This window comes from Phocoena phocoena, chromosome X (assembly GCF_963924675.1).
Source record: "Phocoena phocoena chromosome X, mPhoPho1.1, whole genome shotgun sequence".
Lineage (NCBI taxonomy): Eukaryota > Metazoa > Chordata > Mammalia > Artiodactyla > Phocoenidae > Phocoena > Phocoena phocoena.
Genome location: NC_089240.1, coordinates 28,247,337 through 28,271,818, shown reverse-complemented (window position 1 = coordinate 28,271,818; position 24,482 = coordinate 28,247,337). Strand labels below are relative to the sequence as shown.

The window sequence follows — 24,482 nt, the reverse complement described above, 5'->3', positions numbered from 1 at the left end:
TTAAAGAGATCTGGCCTCTGGTCCTAGATTATCTGGGTAATTACATCAACTCACCACTCCCCTTAGCTATAAAAGCAGGAGAACTATTACTTATTTCTACAGTCTGTTACACTATCATTCCCGTGAAAAATTACATATCTTTTTTAAAGAGAGCACAGTAATTTATCTGTGAAGTGAAATAACACTAGCAGATCATTAACTTTGTACAATGAATGCATCAAGCAGCTGTTACTTAGAAAGTAGAACATCTGTTAAATGCCACTGGAGTCACTATTCACTGTCATTATAGTTATAGCTATAATTTCTGTTTTGCATATTCTGCTTTCATGAAATTCTTTTTTAATAGGCAATGCATTATTAATAAAAAGTCAATACACATTGGTATAAAATCCACTATTTAATGTTTTACATTCTTTAAAAATGTATCATTATATTATTCCATCACATTAGCCTAATAATAAAATATGTTCGAATCCTTGGACCATGGCAGAGTAATGTAGGACCTGAAAAAACAATTAATATCATGTTTTATCACATTTAAGACATATTAGATTGAATGATACACTGTTGATTTAATTACAGCTATTGTGGATCAAAAGAAACACCACCACCTTAAATGTGAACATATATTGCACGTTTTATCTCAATTTCAGAGACCTTAATATGTGACAAATGCACATCTTAGAATTGCAGTAATGTGGTAAATTTGTTCACTTTTTTCCCGTGAATATGTTTTGTAGCTAAAGGTGAAAACTCTCCCATTTCTGATGACCAGAAATGGTATAATATTCATGCAGACTGACTGAAGGCAGAATTCACTTGGTGAGGGTAACCTTTTAAAATACCTTTTTTGGGTGTGTTAGTTAACTCTTCATCCATATAGTGGGAACTTGCACAAGAGATAAAGATCAAATAAACAGGAATTTTGTAGCATCCTAGTAAAGGATGGAAAATATATGGAAATGGTGTTATGGCACACATTTGACTAAAGGTGGGACTGAGTGAAGATAGAATCTATGGGACAGGGGACACCTAAGAGATAAAAAAAGGGGAGAGGGATGAATTGGGCAATTGGGATTGACATATATACACTGATGTGTATAAAATTGATGACTAATAAGAACCTTCTGTAGAAAAAAAATAAAATAAAATTCAAAAAAAAGAATTCATAAAAAAGGGGAGAGGGTGGGAATAATAGGAAATCAGATTGAGAAGTTATCCTAAGAATATAAATCCATCAGAAATTCCAGGAGAATTTGTGGAAAGCATTGGACCTCTGAAAATGTGAAATGGGTGAAAGAGAGGGTCAAGCGCAAGTGGGTTTTGTTTCTCTGCCCCTGTTGGCAAATATCTGTGGATGTGTTCCTATGGGACCAGATAATTAATCCAACACTTTTTACCTTTAAATCAATTAAAGATGTTTCCATCACATAATTTTATGATCAACAGAGACTGACAGAACAGGTTTTTCCAGCCTGCTACCTCATCAGTGAAGAGAGTTGATGAAGCTGATGGTGAAATCCTGAACCTCTCAGGCCACTTAAAATTAGACTCAAGTGATTTAACTTATAGGTATGAGGGATGAATCAGAATGTAGTTTCCATCCTTCACATGAACACACGGGTGAGTGTCTTAATTAGGAGAAATTAACCTATGCTACCCATTTCTTTTATTATAAGAAAATTGTTCTAGCATTTAAAAAATTGCTATGGCTACGAAAAAGTAGAGAGCAAATTTGTTTCTTTAAAATCATAGAGGGTAGTGTTTAATATTTCAACTATTATTCTGGAGCTATCAAATGTTACAAATTAAAGATATGGAAAATAAAGAAAAATGTTAGATTTTGTGGCAATTGATATTTACATTGAGTTCTACTCTTATCTGACATATTTTTTCCTGTATCATAAAACCCCAAGCACCAAGTAGATAGTTCACATTAAGCTGCTGTTGAAACTCCTGTAACTAGACTTATGACCATGTCATAGGTCAAAATAAAACTGTGTCCATAATTTTGCTTTTAATTCAACCTTAAAATTGATCCTAGAATCTGTCATACTACTGCATGATTGAAAAAAACTAAGAGAGCTGATTTACAATTTATTCAATTTAATCATTGAATTTGAATTTGCCAATTCAGAAGGGTAGACCTTCCCAAACCCTCTCCAACCCTCACCTCATAAGGCAACAGAAGAAACCATGTGTGCTGAGGATTGAATGCCTTTTGAGAGGAAGAAGTGTATTTTCAATTATTTCTCCCCATCTCACCAACCCCATAAATAAGTCTACCTTTCTTAAAGAGGTAAGGGTATGGAGAGAATGGCCAACAGAGTAGCTGTAGTTTAATTCAGTAATTCAGTTCTCAATATATCTGCAAGTATAGACATTCTTCTGTTAAGGGAGACTTTTAGAGCATGGAAAAATGGTTCCTTGACATCTTAAAATATATGTTTTTAGTTTCCAGTGAGTACCCCATATTCCCCTTTTGGTGGCTTTTGATTCCAACCTTCGTACTTTCTCATCATTTTATACTTTGTCTTTAGTCAGTCTAAACCATCCCGTCCTTTATGGTAAACTCTGGTTTCAATTATCACCTCTCCCTTGAAGCCATTCATGCTTATCTCAGCCATGAATTATCTTTTCCTCAAAATTATGTTCTTTCTAATATGATATCAAATTGTTTGCTTGTGTTTCAACTTTTCTCTGCAGCTAGACTTGAGGTAGCATTAGAGCAAGGTATGCAGAGACTGCCTCCTTCCTTATCTCTGGCAGTGAATGGCACAGTGCAGAGTGGGTATTAATCATCTAATGTACATTGACTCATTGAAATTTAAGTAAAATCTTCACAGAGCAAGATCAGCATATTTTTTTAAATCTAAGATCATTTTATTTGTAAGCCATGCCATTAATTAAAAATGCTTTTGTGGTGGGCTTCCCTGGTGGCGCAGCGGTTGAGAATCTGCCTGCTAATGCAGGGGACACAGGTTCGAGCCCTGGTCTGGGAGGATCCCACATGCCACGGAGCAGCTAGGCCCATGAGCCACAACTACTGAGCCTGCGCGTCAGGAGCCTGTGCTCCGTAGCAAGAGAGGCCGCGATAGTGAGAGGCCCGCACGCCGCGATGAAGAGTGGCCCCCGCTTGCCACAACTAGAGAAAGCCCTCGCACAGAAATGAAGACCCAACACAGCAAAAATAAATAAATTAATTAATAAACTCCTACCTCCAACATCTTCTTTAAAAAAAAAATGCTTTTGTGGGGGAAAATAAAAAATCCATTAAACGAGCACAATATTTTTTCCTAACCAAAAATAGCATTTATACAAATGATTCAATACCAGTTTATTCTTGAACACCACATGTAAAGGTTTGACTTTAGGTCTTTTTACAGTAGGAGTGTAAATTTTCTCCTTATTCACTTTTGGCCATAAACGGTTATACACTACCACAATGAACACTGTTTTTTTTCAAGCTCATGTTCATGACGGTGTTAACTTCAACATGTTTGAGTTTTACCTTACAACATTGAAAAACATAAAATGAAACCAGAAATTAGTCCACATTTCCTGTTTTCTTGTTCTTATTAACTGAATGAAGTATCCCTGGACATTAAACATTTTCTCTTGAAAATTAGCTGGAGAATTTGGGTAGATTTTAATGAATAATAGTTGTTTGTGACCCATTAACTGTTTGCAGCAATATTTCCTAAATTCAAAACTTCTCTGATCTCTTCTGAGATTTGGAAACTTCCACTGCCTTTAATCGCATTGCCTGGCTTAGAAGGGACAAATGTCTGTGTACGCAACGACTTTTTGTATCAAAGTTTAAACATACTATCATCTTTCTGAAGTTATTTGAAGAGATAGTGATCCAAATATAAATTAAGCTTTAACTTCTTTAACTTTGTGAGGTGTTACCTTTATGAGTAAATGAGCTATAGTGACAAGGCACTAGTCTGGAATATAGGAAGTAGGAAATGCTCATTTACATATATTTTCATATTTTTGTCATACTCAAATATAAGTTTTATAAAGGTAAGGACTTCGTGTCTCTATCATTTTATCCACAGTGCCTAGAATAGTGGCTACCATGTATGGTTGTAAAGATTGTGTGCTACACAAGGGTGCAGACAAAGGGAATGAAAGGGCTGGAATCTAGCCCATGAGCAGTCACAAGTCAAACTGCAGAAGGGCTTTTTCCACCCAAAGATGGCATTTCTCATAATTTCCTAAAAGACACTAGGTAAAATCACCTACATCTCTGCTGTAATAGTGACCCATTTAGCAGGAGCTCAGTAACATTTGTGATTAATACATGAAGGAATTCCTTTTATGAATTGCTAAGCTCACTCATGTGCTACAGATGACAGCTACATTACAAATAGCCCATTGCATGGTAGCTGATAAGTTCATTTAGCATTAATTACCTTAATTTCAGATACTTTTTTATTTTGAAAAAGAAAAACAAATAGAAAAGTATATATTAGAATTGAAGAAACAATGACTGTGTTTTATATAGAAATTATTTTATACCATCTTTTAACCTCATTTATTCCCCTGCTTATTTCATAGCGAAAGAAAAAGCAAAATGTGTATATGTGTGTGTGTCTGTATTTATATATTTTTTGAGTAGATCAGGACCTGAGAGTATGGAGGAAAGGCAGCCATAAGAGTTATTTCTGTATACTACAAAGATAGAAATGCACCTTGAGAATATATAGGACTAAGGATATATGCTGGCCTCATAGAGACCATCTTCCTGTTGTTTACTTGGACCACTTCTCTTATTCTCTGTGCATATATTTCATTTGCCTCTTTGCAAAAGGTCTCCCTCCACTTCTTGTCATTGCTGCTACCCAATAATTTTGTCTTACTATGGCTTTGACTTGCTGCAGTAAAGACATCAGCTCCATTTCAAATGACTTCTCAGCTGGGGTATTACCATAGATTCTGTATCTCTCAGTTAAACTTCTTGAGAGAGTATCTGTTTGGCTCAGACTTATCCACCAGGGAAGGTCCAACAGCTGTATGTGGGCGAGGGAGGGATCGGGGGCAGAGGCAGGGAAATGCAAGATGGTCATGTGGTCCGCCATGACACGTCACAAGAAAGAGTGTACGTAGAACTGACAGTAAAGTTTATACTAGGATCAGTTTTCCATCAACTCTCTACATAATTTCTAATATTAAATGTGCTTATTTACAGGTTTGAAAATCAAGTCTTAGGAAGTACTGGTGCTCTCTTAGGGGATTTTAATAGTATCTCTTTAATTTACTTCTAACTGAAATTAAGCATTTTTTCAATTATGAGTGTGAGCAACAAATCCCAGCAGTATCAGTAGTTCCTGTGACTTTGCCAGCAGTCACAGATAAAATTATGACAGATAATTTTATATTACATTCTAGTCATTGAATATAATTCAAAACACTAGTGGTGCTAATCACTACTTTGAAATTATCCTAAAGGTTTGTTGCTAGATCATTGTAGTTATACATGTTACGAAAGAAAACATGTATTACTGTCTCACAAATTTTAAAAATATATTTTGTATGTTTTATTTAAGTATAATTGTTTTTAATTTTAAATCCATTGCATTTAATTTTATCCTTTTAAAAACATTATTATGAGAAAGGATACTTAAGTTTCACCAGATGCCAAACAGGTTTGTGGCACCAAAAATTTGAAAGTACCTGCAGTAGAAATACAGGAGTGCAATAATTGTTGAATTTTCTAAAAGCAGTTGCTTAGCCACATAGCACAGGGAGATCAGCTCGGTGCTTTGTGACTGTGACTGCCTGGAGGGGTGGGATAGGGAGGGTGGGAGGGAGATGCAGGAGGGAGGAGATATGGAGATATATGTATATGTATAGCTGATTCACTTTGTTATAGAGCAGAAACTAGCACGCCATTGTAAAGCAATTATATTCCAATAAAGATGTTGAAAAATAAAATAAAATAATATGGTAAATAAGTAAATAAATAAAAGCAGTTGCTTATTTGTGGATGGGTTTTCTGAGATCTACCTTTAGCCAATACTTATACAAATTAAGTAAATATGAATATGTTTAGATGGACAGTATGTATATTATTAAATATGTGCAATCATAAATAAATAAGTCAATCATGTTTATGTATGCATACATATTCATATGTACCCAGTAACGAAACTACAGTGTATATGGTATGATTTTCATCATTCCTAAAGACATGGTTGAAAGTTTAAACCCTTGAAAACTCTTACCATAGTAACTGGGCGCATAGCCATTTCAAAAGCTTTAAGTCTTAAGACGACAGTACTGGAAGCTCAAATGCTGTTCTTTTCACAGGCTACTCAGAAAGAGATTGAGAAACAGAAGGTTCACCTAAAGAGCATTACAGAGCTAGGAGAGGCCTTGAAAGCAGTTTTGGGCAAGAAGGAGACCTTGGTGGAAGATAAACTGAGTCTTCTGAATAGTAACTGGATAGCTGTCACTTCCCGGGCAGAAGAGTGGTTAAACCTTTTGTTGGTAAGAGAAGAGGCTGGAAGATTTTCAGCCCCTCTCCATCACGAGAAAGAAATTATATAAGCTTTAAATAATAGTATTTATGTTAGCAAATTCTTCAACTCCACATAAGTGTTGGCCCTTATTTCAATATCTATTTCTATAGTGTAAGATATTTTTTGCATGTTTGTATTATATTCTATATGGAGATTGCACCTAAAAGTAATTTAAATGATACTACATTTTTTGTCTTTTAAAATTGTACAAAGTAGGACAAATATTTTAAAATATTGTCTAACTAAATACTATGTCATGGTATGTCTCTAAAATTAAGGAATACCAGAAACACATGGAAACCTTTGACCAGAATGTGGATCACGTCACAAACTGGATCATTCAGGCTGATACACTTTTGGATGAATCTGAGAAAAAGAAACCACAGCAAAAAGAAGACATGCTTAAGGTAGCAAATAAACTATTATGAAAAGTAATTTTCACACTGTGCAACAGTTATATCAATTATCTTTGTCCTAAAAGATACAAAGGACTTCTTAATAAGAGTGAAAAAAGTCTTCCTCTCTTCCTTCCCCACCTCCTTCCTTCCTTTCCTTTCTCCTTTAATGCCTTCTTTCCTTCCCTCCCTACTTCTTTAATTCAAATGGGAGTTCATGACTTTGAAGGGCCCTGTTATCTGGATATCTGTCCGTATCGACCTCTCAGCTAATTACACGCAACTTAAAATCTGATGAGAAAAGGATTCCCGGGTTTATTTTGGTGTTATATTGCAAATTCATGCCCATTTTAATAGTAATACTATATTCTTGTACCTAACACAAAGTTTAGTTTCTCAGCATTGTTCACAGACCATCTGAGTAAACAACGGGAGTCCAATCTATGGACATTTTGCCTATGCAATGTCTAAATCTTAGTAATTAGTAACAATACTGAGCTTACATAAAACTGAATTTTTCATTCTTAACTATATGTAAACTAAACATGACTTCGTGTTCTCTCTTTTTGGTATTGAAACTGATTATTAGGACATCCTAAGCTGTCTTTCTCAATGGCAACTTAGTCTTTACTTTAAAAAAAAAATGGTTCCTGTAAAAGGATATGAGGGGTATAATGTGCAAATGTAACTTACTGATGCTATAATACCTCTATTTGATGACAGTTTTTTCAGTTAAATAGGAAGAATTGCATTTGAAGAAGTCTCATATAAATTAAACAATGCCTTTGTTTTGTTGAAATTTTCAATAATTTCGACTAGTGGATTACTATTTAAAGAATGCTTAAAAATTGTAGTTTCTGTCTATACAATTCATTTGTTTATTTTTTATGAAATTGATATTTTCTAAGGATTGCAATTCCTTTTTAATGAAAAACGGTAAATGTATTTCAGGCTGTCCCCCAGAAATATTTACCCTATTGTCTGTACCTTATTTTACTCTTCCTTCTCCTTTGATGTGTAGGTAAGGGATGTTCCTTCAGGGTCTTTGGAAAAATAGGAACTGAGTTATTTCACTTACAGCCTCTCCAACCCCTTGAGTCAGACAGAGCTTTCCTCAATCCCTCTGTCTGTGACACAGAATTCTTATCTGTTAGAAAATCCATTTTTTCCATGGCAATCGATATGATAAAGAAAAAGGGAACTTGTAAGTGCTCAGAAGGAATAGAAAATTGTTCTTCAGCTACCTTCCTTCCTAAGCACATATTCAGGTTGTTCCACAGCTTTGAAATTCAGGAAAGACAAAATAAGACTAAATATAAAATACTACAATTGTTGCCAGCAATATAGAATAGTTGTTTTCCATAGCAAAGGAAAACATCCCTTGTCCTTCTTCAGACTAAGGAATTACTTTCATTAAACATAGATCAAACGTAACCAAGGAGAGTGACCTATTTTCCTGAGGTCACACACACTCTCACTCTACTCCTATTTTATGGAAGTTGGCTTTTTACTCCCTCCATTTTCTCTCCATGTGCTCTTTCTCTTTCTCTCTCTTTCTCTCCCCCTCTCCCTCGCTCTTTCTTTTGCTTTCTCACTCTTTCGCTCTCTTTCAACTTCCATTTAATTACTAACTTTAAGCCCTGTCTCTTGCTCACGGAATATAGCGCTTAAAGGCTGAAATGAATGACATACGCCCAAAGGTGGACTCCACGCGTGACCAAGCAGCAAACTTGATGGCAAACCGCGGCGACCACTGCAGGAAAGTAATAGAGCCCAAAATCTCAGAGCTCAACCATCGATTTGCAGCCATTTCTCACAGAATTAAGACTGGAAAGGTAGGAAGATCTGCTCCAAGGTGGAAACTAGTGATAAATGATCTCTTGCGAAGGTTGCGCAGTACCCTGAAGGGGGCAAGCAACCCTCACAGCAAGGTTTTCAAAAGGAAAATGAAGGCCAAAATGTATTTGAGGAAATTTTACCATTGAATCTCATGGGAGATCAATCTCTCTCCCTTTTTCCCTCCCTACCCCCTGTATCCCTCTCTCTCTGTCATTTTGTTTTCCGTGGCACAGCTCGTCTAGAACTGCATTCTGCACTGGTTTACATATGTACTTTCAGGGGTAACCTGCAGCACAGTAACAAATAGCATGCCGCAGGCCAACAGCAGCAACAACAAAAAAGCACAAAAGACATAATCTAAAGAAAGCACTACCGACATATTTTGCCAAATATAATATTGCTTGTGTGTGATATGGAAGAAATATCCAAAATGAGGTCTTGTACATCTCCTGCATGATGTAGGATTTCTGTACATCTCTGCTGGTTGTGCACATGTGTGTATGTGTGTGTATTTTAACTTGCTCTTGCTAGTTGTCGATACTTACTGTGATAAAATCCATTAGATTATAATGGCATGCAAACCATGAAGACAAATAATTGCAAAGCTTGTATATCCTAATTTTTGTAATTTTATATGTCTATTTATTCTATTTAATGAAGAACCAGGGTATATGGAACTTTTGCATGATAACCCTTTATATTTGTGTAACATTTAATGAAGGCAAAAATCTTATTTAATGGGTAGCTTGCAAAAATATATAAACACGGTATTATCGAATTTGAACTCTTTGGCGAGTATCAAAATGCAAGGAATTACCTCCCAAATTTATAAAATGTAGTTTGACACATTTTTCAATATATATGATATGCTTTCAAATACAAAAATGTATGTAAAAGAAATATATGTGTTTACATATACAGATAATTGCTAGAAATAATCTTAAATGAGAATAACATTATTGAAATATTTGTGAGAAAATGCGATATGTCAGGTAAGTTTTGATTCCTGGAAAAATAGGAGAATACGTTTGAAAAATTATTTTGGTAATTATGGACACCCAATAATAGCATGGTTTACATCTTCTAAGGCATTACTTTGTATCACTGTTATATATAATAGTACATATATAAAGGAATTCCTAAAATATTTGGAAATGTGATATGAATTTTAAATACTTTATTGCATGTGAAACATAGTTACTCTTCAAAACTCGCCTTCCCAAAGCAGAAAGGTATTAGCTTACCTTAATTTGTTGCTCTTGTTTGTAATAGTTAACTAATTAGTTCTACTCATTTATATATGAAGTAATCCTCACCTGAAAAACATCTGACAGATTCTAAAATTTTATTTTTAGTCCATAGTTGTTTTTTGTAAGAATTTACTCTGCTGTTTAAACAGACAGTTGTTTTCACTTCTGGAGATATCATTAAATGGGTAATATCTAAACAACCAAAAGTTATTTTAGTCATCTGAAAGATGAATGCTGATACTTCATTACTAAGTTTTGTATTCTTCCCATTATACTTTTTAATAAATCACTGAGCTAGAGTATATTTAAGAGTAAACAGGGTATTCTTTTCTTGATTTTTTTCAATGGTAGATTGAGATACATTATGTCAAAAGACTGTGACTTGTAGGTATTGAAAAATGAGTAGAAGTCATCATGCACCATAGAAACTGACAAACATAGCATGGCCAAGAGAAGTTTGTGAATTGTCATTCTATATTCTGTACGAATGTGTCAGTATACTTCCAGATATCATGCATCAGGTGAGCCATTTGATGTGTTTCTTTTATTACCCATACTGAAGAAAAGCATAAAAGATTTTAAATCAATATTTCAACTATACATTAATTGATGACAGTCACATTTTTACTTTTCAAAGCATTCCTTTTTCTCTAAATTCATAGAGATGGCTGAATGCAATAGTTGACTCCATTTGGGGGCTTTGAAGAGATAATTAAGCTCTATCATCATGATGAAACAGAAAATATGGAGTTAAAGCATACCTGCATTTTGCTTGTTTATCATTGCATTCACTAATGGTATTGAGTGTCCATTGTGCTAGTGAGTATGGGAATATACAGGATGTTTAAGATACTTGCTTAAAAATATATATCTACAAACACAAGTTTAAATACTTATTGCAATCATATAATATGCTTAACACTAGTATATCTTCATGGGGGTGTACAGTTAATGATGATGTGGTCCCAGCAATCACATAGTGTGGTAGGAAGAACAATAGACATAGAAGATTGAATTCTGAACTTTGTCAGTATTAGGCAGAACATGTGGTCTCTCTGCAATTCCATTTTCAGTGTTTATAAGATATGGGAGTTGAACTAGATAAGTAGTTTTTAAAAGGAAAACTATCCCACCCCACAAAGGAGTTATTATTTAGAACCGAGTATATAAAATGGATAAGAATAGACTTATTGGATGGGGGAATTTCTGCCCTTTTTATCTTTCTGCTTCCTCTGTTGAGGTTCAGGAGGTACAAGTTAGGTGCATAGAACATGGTGTAAAATTTCTGGGTTGGATTAGTTAAAATTAGGACTAATTAGTTGTATTAGTCCCTGATAACTCTAAAATTTGTCTAATAATCTTTTGTTGATGCAGTGAGGAATTTAATGACTTGTATGTGTGTTTGCTTATGGAGTAGGGTAATTTTGGCAGTGCTGGAATTCTCAGGGATAGCCTTTGATCTCAAAGTCAAGTTCCTATTAGAGTAAGGTTTATGGAAGGTAAGATTGGTTTGTAATATGACATTCTTAAGGTTGAGTTTATGGGTAGTTTTCACTTAGGAGAAAAACTTGGGAGAAAATCTACAGTGATAAACAAAAGTAGATTGGGAGTGAATATGGGTAGAACTCAATTTAAGAACTAATTTCAGGATCCTTTCAAAGGTCTACTAGAAAGGGCAAATGAGTAGAGCAAAAATTTATCTTGAGAACTCACTGATAATATCTGGATTCACTATTTGGTGACTATGAAGTCTGTGTCCTTCAAGGACTGTTCATGACAAGAAATTCCAAAATCCAGAAAGCAGTGTGGTTTTAGAAAGCGGTTTAGATTGGCTGAGAACTTGTCCATCAGATGCAGTTCTCAGCAGTGGTAATTTTAACTATCAGTGAGGAGCAGTGTGGCGAGAGGAAAAAAATTCTTAACTTCAAGCCACAATACTTTGAGTGTGATCTTGGATTTGACCCTTTACCTCACAGAATCTCATTTCCATCCAGAAAAGCAATAAGATTATGTCTGTCTTATCTTAACCTCAAGATTGTGGTGAGGATCAAATGACCTAAGATATGTAAAAGCATACATTGAAAAAATCTATAAATTATTATAATTATATAAAATGGTGAAAGTAATATCAATAATTATTGTTATCACTATATATATATATATTAGACTTAATGGCCAAATTTTGAGGGTTAAGATGGAAATTGATGGGGAAAAGAAATGGAGGAATAGCTGATTTCTCTTTGTGGTCTGTGCTGGAATGGGTAGGGACCAAGAAGATGTGTCTGCTATTTCCATTGCAAGGGCCAGCCTTATAGATTATCGAGTGGACCAACTTAAGAACTGGAAAGTTCTGCTTGTCCCAAATAGGGCCCATAAAATACATGAAATTCTATCTCTTCTCATTTCATTTAGGTTAATTAGCAATATCTTATGGCTTTGAGAAAGCTTAATCTCTCCTAATATGTATGAAATCAATTTGAGAAAATGGCAGTTTTGATGGGGAAGGTCAGAGTTATAAAAATGAATCAGGCATAATTTCAGAACCCTGTGTAAAGTTGATGGAATCATTGGGGAAAGACACCACGACTCAACTCTTTCTGATTTAGGGCATCTGAACATGGTGGCATAGCATGGTGGTGTTTGAGGGGGATACTATCAGCAAAAGAAAGTGACAGGAGACAGAAGCATAGAAAGGGAAATAGGAAGGCAAAAGTAAACAGACTACTTAGTCTTGTTGCTTATGGCACTTCTACCCATCTCCATCTTCTGAAAAGCCAAGTTGGAGAGGAGAGTCAGCAATTTGGGAGAGATGATATTTGAGGCAGATCTTCTAATAATTTATGCTTAATTCAATACTCAATGAGGAGTTCTTGATTTTTTTTTTCATGCACTGTTGAAAGATTAGCCCTGCAGTGGTCGTGAAGAGAATTCAACTGAATAATGGCAGGAAGTAGGGAAACCAATTAGGAAGCTATCACAATAGTCTAGATGAGAAACAGTGAGTAGCTCAAATAAAGGGGTATCTGTGGGAATGGAGAGGAAGTGACAATCTACAGCAGTGACTCTCTAACCTTTGTGTACTTGGAGGAACTGTTAAAACACAAATTGCCCTCCCCTCCCCGCCTTGCCTGAAGACTAAGACTCAGTAGGCCTTGGGTAGGCCTGATAATTTGCATGGCTAACAGGTTTTCGGGTGATATTGATGCCAATGATCTAGAGACCATACTCTGAGAACCACTGGTCTAGAGACATTGAGAACTAGCCTAGAGTTAAATTATCATATATGAGGGCCAAGAAGGTGATGAACTGAAAACTGACTCAGGATTCAATACTAATTGAGTCCAAAAGGCTGCCTGTGAGTCTCAGAATAAAATTGGCATCAAGATATATTCGTCACATTGTAATACTTAGCTTTAAAAGCATGTTGAGTCAATAGACCTTAGCTGTATCCTATTAATACAGGCAACTACTTTCTAACAAAATATTATGAAACATACACATAATTTGCTTAGTTAGATTGTGTTCTCTTCTAGAGATTTAGAAATATTTCACTTTATTTGGAGCTAAAATGTTACATTATTGCCCGTGCAATTGGTACTAACCAAAAGAAAGGTGAACTTGTTTTCTATGTCTTCATTCTTTATTAAGATTTATGTGCCGTTGGATATTATATACAATATGTTCCTTAATTTCTATATGGGCCTTAAATTTGCTTTCAAAATCCGTGTAGCAGTATGTGTACGTATATGTGTGTATATATATGTGTGTGTGTGTGTATCAATATATGTGTGTGTGTGTATAATTATAACATGGGGTTTGAATGGTCTGCCATCATATATGTAAATATAATTTTATTGCTATAATATTTATAAAATGTCAAGATTTTGATCTCCAATCAGTCCAATCAGTGTTAGCAGGTGTAAAAGTAATCATTCTTTGGATCAGAGACTATATATATATATATATATATATATACACACACATACACACACACACACATATATATGTATATGTATATATATGTATATATAACATATATATATATGGCTGTGAGAGAGCCAGTGAGTTTTTCATTTAGTGTACAATATATCAGGAAAAAATACATGATTGGGTCTAGTTTTATCTTAAGTAGTAGCTTTAGATGTGAAAAGTAATATATAAATAATTTAAGGATAGTTTAGACAGATATTGTGACTTTCCCAAGCATCAGTGGGAAATAAGTAATCCATCTAATGAATGTCACCTAGGATGTCAAAATAAGATTCATTGGATTTGAGAATTTTAATTGAAACCTAATTTTCAATAATCAACTTTATCAATACAAATATATTGATCTTTTTCCCCTTCATAGTCTATTTCTAATTTAACACCTTCTCTGACAGAAGAGAGCATGGTCTGTTAGCTGGTATAGTTACTCTTATTATATAAATATATTTTTAGTAAACTTTTCTACAAAGAAATTATTTAAAAAGTCATAGATGAAAACTTAGGTAAAGATCTATAGGCATCACATGATTTGTAGAGTATTACATATGTAATAATCACAGCTGCAATCCTCAAGTAATAGTAACAGATTAATACCCAAACTTTGTGTTACTCTACCTGCTAATTTTATTTCACTGAAATAAGTTAACCTAGCAACAGGATTTCTATATTAACAACATTTTTGCATGTTTATAATTTTCTATCCTTATAACAGGTTAGTTCTGTTGGAACTTTGATAACACATTACTTTTGTAATTATTTACAATGTTTCCAAAGTAGATGTTAATTGAGTTTGGTGCACAGTGTCATTTGCTACAATTAACTGGGTCTTATTAACATGACATTTAAAATGATTAAAGCTATTTGGTGATTTCTGATCATGATCTTTTATAAAGGAAAATGATTCCTCCGATCAATCAACAGATGTAAAAGTAATCATTCCTCGGATTGGAACTTTCAGATATTTATAGGAGGCTGTGAGAGAGCCAGTGAGTTGCCCAGGTTCTCACAGTTAGATAGCCTGGTTAGAAAACATTAGATCCTAATTCATTGCTTTGTCCACTCCATCATGCTGACTCTCAGCATACATTGTTATATCTCTATTTGTATCATTAGATATTTATTGTTGGTCTATTATGTGTTAATATAAGCATGTCCAGTTTCACTTAAAACATAATGATTTCAGTACTTCTTTGTATTAAAAATAACTATAATTAAACAAAAACCAGAAATGAGAGAGGGGGGAGAAAGGAAGAAAGAAAAAAGATAAGAAAAATATAGAAAGTTGTCCAAAATGTTAAATGTTTTAATTCATCTGTCTCCCCCATATATTTTATAGTTAAATCCTTTCTTCTTCTATTTCAGTTGCTACTACTAAACTCATGTAATCATGAGGCAGAAAAATATTCCAAGTTATTCTCAATAAAAAGTAGAAAGTGGGATGATTATTGAACCACCAACATATCTTAACCAATCAATCAGTGTATTTTGTATCCGATTCTGAAAAGTGTGACCATAAAATTAATCTCATCATTTCAAAACCAACAGAGACTTACTGGGTAATGTCTCTTAATCAGCCTTACAAATTTGGGAAGTTACCACAATTTCACATTTTTATCCTCACAGCATCAAAGATAAGCCAGTACCTTACCTAATATCAAAGAATGCAGCCAATGAAATGTCACTTACCCAAGTCAATTTGTTTTATCTTTAAAATGATTTCTTATGTCCCTTGGAGCTTGCTCTTTTGAATTTAAAATAAGTGAATGAATAAATTTATAAACTACTTTATCTGATTATCTTTGTTTTAGATAGGTCTTTCCAATACACTTATTTCTCTTTGTAAGTTTTCTTTCCAGATATTTTGATTTGAAATAACTCTTCATATCATATCTTTTCTGTATTATAGGATGTTACTGGTCCTTGAAACTTTATTCATTTAGGTTTCCATGAATTATTCTTATTTAATTTTTTCTATACCAATATTGTAATGATTAATAAATTTTCAAAGCTGCAGAATGGAAAGAGGAGACTGATTTGAAGCAATTTTAAACCAGTCTGTACCATTTGGAATATTAATTTTCAATTTAGATTTTAGTGTGATTTGAATGTAGTGACCATTTATCATGATTACTGAGATTACATAGTCCATATTAACAAATGTTTACTTTGCTGTCTGTGTAAACACAGTCATTATTATGTTAGTGTATCTATGCCCATTAGAGTAATATTTAACCAAAAGAAAGCTTACATTTTAAAAATGATAAAGTGTATCTGAGTAATTTTGAATGCTTCCAATTTACAATGAATCAATCTGTAATTGATTTTGCTTTTTTCGGTCTGTTGTTGTTTGTTAACTTGTTATATAAATCACCTTTAATGCTAAAACTTTAACAAAGCCTTAAATTTCATTAATCTTAAATCATGCAGCAAAGCACAATTATTAGCTGTTAAGCAATCTGAAACCACATTAAAAAATCAAGGAAAACAAAGTGTTGTCTTTCTCAGTTTCTCTGTCTCTTCTTTCTTTTGTGTCCGTTTATCTATCTGATTATTAAACTTGCCTATGTTTTACTTTATTTGTATTTTGTATGACTTCACAGTCATGCTAAAGCTCTTAAGATGAAAAGGTAAGTAAAAATTAAATTGTATAAAACCTATGCCTGGTTTATGCTTTCTCCTGCAATATTATAACTTTTTTTGATTATTTTCTATGTATTTTAAGACCTATATTGTGTGTACTGTCTAGCGTGTGATTTAATTGTGATTCTAGCTCTTCTTTGGTCATATACTTTCTTTAAAGTCAATAGAAGTAATGTATGCAAAAGTTAAGATGATTTATCCACCATTGATTTCAGTTCCTTCAAATAGTTTGTCATAATTCTGAATCAAAGAGGCAGGCATTATATACTTTATATGGCTTAAACTTGGATGATTCAAGAGTGAGCTATTAAATTATAGATGTTTGCTTACTATTCATTTATTTTTTTTTAAAATTTCATAAGCATTGCAAAGACCAAAGAATGACATGTGAAACTTTTATTGGTCAGAAAAGTCATGACCTAATGATGAGCCAGTGAACTCTTAAGGAAAAGCAATTAAAATTTCCCAACTCCTTGAAGAATATTAATCACATGGATGTCAAATGGCTGGTCTGATCCTGCCAATAGAATAGCCTAAATAACTGAGTTGAATAGTTATGGTTATTTTGGTTATAAAATTAGTTACTGGTTAATTTGATTTATTGGATGTTCTAAAATTAGTAATTGATATAATAAACACATTTTATGTTTTAAAAATGAGTTCCTTTTGCTATGGAAAATACAGAATAGTATAAGATGTATTCCCAGCTTCAGGGATTAAAAATCTACTGGGGAGACAAAATATAAACCCTTGAAAGTCAAACAATATTACATTCAAATATGTAATAGATACTGCAACACAACCTAGGATTATACATAAATGAGGAATAGAGGCTCCCAATACAACATCTCAAACCCATTCCCATAAATTTTCCTATCCCCAGAGGGCTTTCTGAAAATTCCTCTGTGAAAACATCTGGGTGCAAGTGAATGAGATGGACATTATAAGAATTATCTAAATCCGCTAAAATTTACTAAATAAAGCATCAGCATTTTGACTCCTATTAGTAAGACATTACTCCTGTGACATATTTCATACTAATAATGAACTATTGGTTCTTTTCAATGTCGTCGTCATAGCAGTTGCTATTGATCTGTATTGTCCAATAAGGTAGCCACAGACTACATATGGCTATTGAATATTTGAAATGTGGCTACTCCAAATTAAGATGTGCCATAAGTGTAAAACACAGTGGGTTTTGAAATCTTCATATGAAAAAATGAAAGTAAAATATCTTATTAATAATTTTATATTGATTATAGGTTTATATAATAATATTTTGGACATATTTGGGAAAAAATATAATTAAATCCATCTGATTATTTTTACTTTTTAGTATGGCAAGTAGAACATTGAAAATTACATATATGACTTGCATAATATTTCTATATAGCTGCATAGCTACAGTAAACAAAGCCCTTTGAATTCAGAGGAGAGAATTTACTGTAAATTGATAAAATTTTAGGGAAGTATTCATGCAAAAACTGTCTTATTTCTAACATATACGCTAATACATCATCATCCTACCTGTGCTTATGTACTTTCAGCAATGAGAAACTCAATACTTTAAAATTTAGTGCTTTAAAAAGACAAAAAAAAAACATTTGCAACACTAACTAGTTGTTCCTATATTAAACTAAAATTCAGACTCCAAGTAATTTCTCCCCATTGACTCTAGTTATTCACTTTGGAACCACACAGAATAATTAAAATCCCTAATCTGCATAATGGTCTTATTTTTTAACAAATGCATAGTAGTCTTTGAACAGGAAATCTGGACACTACACATACTACTAATGAAATCTAAGTTTGCATTATCTTGCTTGAATAATTCATCACTTTGTACTAGTGTTTCCTAAAATCTATTCATATCTGCTTATATTATTTTTGTACCTAGTGGTATCGTGTTGTTGCTAACATTTGGCCAGCAATTAATATATATCCACACATGAAGTGCTGATTACTCCAGTCTCTTCAATTTTATTTATTTATTTATTTTTCAGTCTCTTCAATTTTATACAGAGGAAATTGTGTTATTTAAAATTCCAGATCATTCAAGATTTCCTTGAAATATTTATTCTGCTGTTCTATGATTAGTCATATATTCAGTTAGTTTTTCAGGAAATGTTCATTTATGAGTGCCTACTATGTACCAGGAATGACTCTAGGTTGAACCAGACAGGCAAATTACTCATCTTCATGGGATGTTTGTGAAACTCATCCCTCTCAATGTGTGTGTTTTTGCATACTTTTTGGTCTCCAAATAATTCCTGATGAAACTACTGCACAGGGCAGAACAAGTGCAATGCCCTTTGGCATCCTCCTTGGGACCACTCTCTACATTGATGCAGATTAATTAATTAAGTTTTGTTGTTAAAGAATGATACAGCTTTACCAAACTGGAGTGTCAATTTCTCCATGTTCAACATTAGAATTTCATGATTTTGTCAAATAAGTTGTTAGAATAAAAATGCCATGTCAACAAGCATTTATTTTATCCTTCGTAAACCATATGTTTTCAAAAGAGGAAGGTCTTGACCTGAGCCGATGGATGGGTACAAATTTGAGGGGAAATAATAAGACCAATATTTATTGAGCATTTATTATATACCAAACAACATTCTAACATACTTGATCCTCATAAAAGCTCTATGAGTTAGATATTTTTCTTATCCTCATGTTACACATAAAGAAACTGTGGCTCAAAGAGGAGAAATAACTTGCCCAAGATCCCTCAGCTGGTAAATGGTAGAGCCCAGATTCAATCTAGGCATTCTCATGCAGGAGTTTTAGGCTCTTCACCAGAAGGTTAAAAACATTCTAAGTCTTGAGGGAGAGATACCAGGAGTTTACCAATAGACCTGTAAGAAAGATTGTATTAGGACCACTTAAATAAGGCTAGAAAGGTCCTTGGGACAAGATTAGGGGAAGCCTTGACTATCATGCTGGAGTTTGGACCTTCTTTGACTTGTACTTCTTGAGCAGAGAAATAACATAATGAAAGCCATGGTTTTGGAATATACTGACCTGATTACAATGCACAGGATAGAACTGGTGAGGTGGGAAGGATTATAGCCCTGTAAGGAGGTTATTGCCTTAGCTCTTGTGTGAGGGCTAGGAGAGATGGTATCTCTGGGAAAAGAAAGCAAGTGAATCATGGTGAATGAATTGGCAAGTATTTGGTATTTATTAGACATTAGAGTGAAGTGCTGGAAAATTGCATGACTCATGTTTTAAGCATGGATGACTCAGAAAAAAATGATCTTGTATTTACAGAACTAGCGAAGTTGATGTTGCAAGCAGTTTGGGGGAAGATAATAAGCTCATTTCTAGACATGCTGAACTTCAAGTGAGAAATCAGGTGGCTACTGAGAGTCTAGATTGGAATTCAAAAGTGAGGTCACAGCTAAAGAGGAATATTTGACAGATATTATGAAAGTTATAGTTAAGTTTTGGGAGATAGTACAATATATTAGGGAAGGAGTATTGAGAGAGAGGTACGGATGCCCAAGTTTTGAGCCTTTGAAACTACTATATTTGAGTATGTGGAGGAAGGATGAGCTAGAGAGGAAGCAAGTGTAGGAGTAAAACAGATAAATCTGCCTTCAAATGGACCCATGTTATTTTGACCTCCAAGTACTCAAAAAGTTATTTTAAATATTATTTATCTTCATATGTTCACAAAATCATATAGACCAATGCAGTTGCTCTTATTAAATGTTAGGAAATGTGTACAACGATTCAGTAACATAAATACCATCGAATTAATATTGTGTATTATGATTCTAAAGGCTGTTACTCTTATAATATATTGTACAATATATGATTTTAAAGTATAGAAGTACGTTAATAATACAGAGATTGAAACAACATTTACATGCATATCTGTAATACTAGCAATCTGTACTGGTTCAAGAACATATTATGATATTTCAAATTTTAAATGTTCGTTAGGATTTAAAAACTAGTATTGAAAATAAGTCCCTTTAAAAAGAGTCTATAGGGCTTCCCTGGTGGCGCAGTGGTTGAGAGTCCGCCTGCCGATGCAGGGGACACGGGTTCATGCCCTGGTCTGGGAAGATCCCACATGCTGCAGAGCGGCTAGGCCCATGAGCCATGGCCACTGAGCCTGTGCGTCCAGAGCCTTTGCTCCGCAACAGCAGAGGCCACAACAGTGAGAGGCCCGCGTACCACAAAAAAAAAAAAAAAAAAAAAAAAAAAAGAGTCTATAAATCCTTTCTGGCATGTGTAGAATGTGTAGAAGTACTCAGAAGATAAGTGTTTATTCTTGTTTCTTGTGTAAAAGTACCTAGAAGATAAATGTTTATTCATGTTTCTTCCTGTGAAAATTATGTTCTCACGGCTAGCATTTGATGGTTCACTTCTTCATTAGTATTAGTATTAGATATTTGGTTTTTCCTTGACACTTATCCCTATTGTCCTCTAGGAGATGCTGTCTAATAAAGAGTAAGACTATGACTAGGAATGTGTTGGGGAAGAGTGGGTGGGGACCAAACTTGATGAATGCGTCATTCTGGCATTAAGACAGTGGGTGGTTCCTGAATTGGTTTTACAAGCGGAAACTGTTTAGCTCTGTAAGAAAATAAGATTTCTATTTATCACGTGTGAGTTTTCAAAAGCTGTCAGATATAAAGTATTTTCTAGTGTTTTAATGCAAAGAAATTGAATACAGGGTATAGATAATAGAATAAACATTTATGTTATTAACTGTTTAAACTTTAAATCTTGCCTATTATTTTGAATATATATTTGATTTTCAGTGTATTTTCATTAGTCACTCCCCTTCAAGTGGTTTCTTTAGAAAAACAAGGGATTTTAAAGTTTTTTGAGACTATGGTCATTATGAATTTCAAAATCAAAGAAACTGTGATGTTTATAAGTTTGGAAAACATATATTCAGATTTTTCATTTGAGATATTCAGGGTTCATTCTTTTGAATTTTTTTGTGCTACCAAATAAAGGATGCCTAAGGCAAACTAATGACACTTTTTTGTCTTATGGGAGCATGCCTGTCAATTCTGCCATGCTAAAAATGTCATTTAAAATATCTAAGCAGATTGCAGTGTAGTTTTTCTGTGGATAAGGAGACAATTCTGCATTTCCAGCTGATGTAATGAGGCAATTTCTGTTAAGAGATATTTACCCAAATGGTATTTATATCAGAATATTTAAAATAAGATCAAATTCAACTTTAGGATATTAACAGTTATACCAGCCAAATATATGGAAATTGACTTTTGTTGAAAAACCAGAATGATGAATTGCATTTTCTTGTATGTATGTTTGGCTCTGATGATGTTAAATGTCTTTATTTGCATCCCCAGGTACTTTCCCAGTTGTATTTCAACACTTTCATAAAATATAATATGGAAACATAATGCATGTCATTATTTTCACAACAAGAGGTTAAACAAATGTATTTTTTGTCTTATATTTCTAATAAAAAGTAATTTTGATTTAAATTAGCACTATCTTTTTTTTTAGGCCTCCATTCCTTTGAAGGAATTGGAGCAGTTTAACTCAGACATACAAAAATTGCTTGAACCACTGGAGGCTGAAATTCAGCAGGGGGTGAATCTGAAAGAGGAAGACTTCAATAAAGATATGGTAAATTTGTTGTGATAAAATTGTGAATGAACTAGGAATGAAAATGAATAAATATTTGGAAAGAAAATAGATAACACAAGTCTCCAACTAAATGCTCAGAGTGTACCTTGCACATTTTGTGATTCTAATGATTTATTACAAGAGCAAACTATTCTTGTTGAACTGTCATTATGAATGCCAAATTACTATGGTATGGACATACAGGAGCACTTACAGATTCTAATAAATAGCCCAGCAATTTTGCTTTGACGTGTGCTCAAAGGACAAAATGTAATGGATGAAAAGAGTCAAATCCGAAAATAAACTAGAAACTTAATAAAAAACACAACCATCATAGATGACTGATATTTTGTGTCAATCCCATTTTTGGTAGTATAACATTTATTTTGGAGAAGGGGCAATTACACATGATATAAACATTGTTTATTAAAGCTTACCATAAGGTGGTTTTATAAAAAAGTTGAACAAGTAGTGTAGTATATATCTAAAATATGTATAAATTCATGCTGCTTATTTCATGGGAATAAAAAATATATAACCATGTGGGCTATTCCCAGACTCATAACTTTCTCCTTAAACCCTGATTAATTTCAACATGTCTTTTACGTTTCTCTCTAGCTTGAATATTTCTGCATCACATCCCTTTTCACTGACTTTTTTTTCTCCCTCCACCCCATTCTCACAGTTTCCTTTCCCCTCTCACAGCCATCACCTATATGGCATTCTTAACCTTTGCGTATATCATGCTAGAGATTTCTCAGACATGTATCAATGCTAGCGACTTCTCAGACAGTACTTGAAAATGATATCAAAAGGCAACTTATAAATTGTAAATAATAGGCATGTGAAACAGTAGAACCAATCTTAGTTCTCATTGGTATCAATTCTGACTTCCTGGAGCTGCCTAAATCAGTACTCCTCGTGTATGGGGTTTGGTGGCCTTGCCAACTCAGCTCCTGGAAAGAAAGACAAGAAGAGCCTTTCCAAGATGCTGAGTTACTGCTACCTCGCCTTCATGTCAAAGAAGAAACCAGAGGGCACTGAGGTGGAAAAGAGTGCTACTTACCTCTTGGGCTGTTCACCAACTCTGCCCTCTAGCTCTCAGCTGGTGTGGGGAAAGAAATGAAGTGGGAGCTTTTGTTTGTTTATTATTTTTGTCCTCAGCCCCAGGAAATGTTGCAGACTTTTTAAAGACTTTTTAAAGACATATTTTAAAAAGTAAGGTCTTTCACATAAATGTCTATGTTATATTATTTCATTAGACTAGTTAACTGGCAAATCTCAGATGAAAATCCCATTTCCTCTAAAAAAATGAATAGTTCCTCAGTTGTGTGTAGAAGTTTACATATGCATTATAGAATTAAGTATGTAACATTGAATACCATGGATGATTATTCACACACATACATGTGAATTTTTAAAAATTGTCTAATATTTGTTCTTAGTTCATCAGAGTACCTTGGGTACCATAGCAACGTGAACCTCCTTGATAGAAAGTTTTCATATATTGAATTGAAAGAAAGATAGGAAAATAGAGGTGAAAAATCACATGGTCACATATGCTACTCAAACTAACACTTATTCAAATAATTTTATTTCAAAGTAAATAAAAATAATATTCTTAGAGTCTAAAACCCAAAATGCATATTGAAAATGCTTAAAGTCATTTTTCTAATCCATATTTTAATACTTAATTGTATTTATTTAAAAATAACATGCATATATGACATATTTTTAAGAAATTAATTAACTGCAGTATTTGGCAACAATTGAGCACATCATTTTTTACTAATGCCCTAATATTTGTTCTAAATTTGGGCATTTAGGTTATTTAAAGCAGAGGGCATTAGATAGAAATCAGTGTCCATTTAAAATAACGTATTTTCACTTAGGAGTGTGTGTTAAAATGTTAAGCTTTGTTGTCATCTCACACTCACATGGCAACATCTGTATTCCTCTGTGAATTAGCATTATAAATGACAAGTTTAGTTTGCTTCTCTCAACTTTTTTAATTTCTAGAAATGCACTAAAAATCAAAGCCAAAAGAATGCTTTCATAGCAGTTCACTTGTCTGAAATGTTAAAGTACCTTATTCCCCCATCTTCCTACATATGACTAATCACATGTGTCCTTTTGAACTAGGCAGGAGGAAACTTACTTCTTTTAAAAGTTAAAGTACAACATATAAAAGAAAAACTATGAGTGCAGTATCT

At 33.7% G+C, this 24,482-nt stretch overlaps 1 protein-coding gene across 1 annotated transcript in view; it reads left to right on the top strand.

Moving 5' to 3' along the window:
• Positions 1–24,482, top strand: part of DMD (dystrophin) — a 2,035,184-nt gene that overhangs the window by 747,239 nt on the left and 1,263,463 nt on the right. The window contains exons 35-38 of the mRNA XM_065901098.1: positions 6,319–6,498; positions 6,809–6,937; positions 8,590–8,760; positions 22,147–22,269. Of these exons, the coding sequence (XP_065757170.1) occupies positions 6,319–6,498; positions 6,809–6,937; positions 8,590–8,760; positions 22,147–22,269 (603 nt within the window). The remainder of the gene's footprint in view (positions 1–6,318; positions 6,499–6,808; positions 6,938–8,589; positions 8,761–22,146; positions 22,270–24,482) is intronic.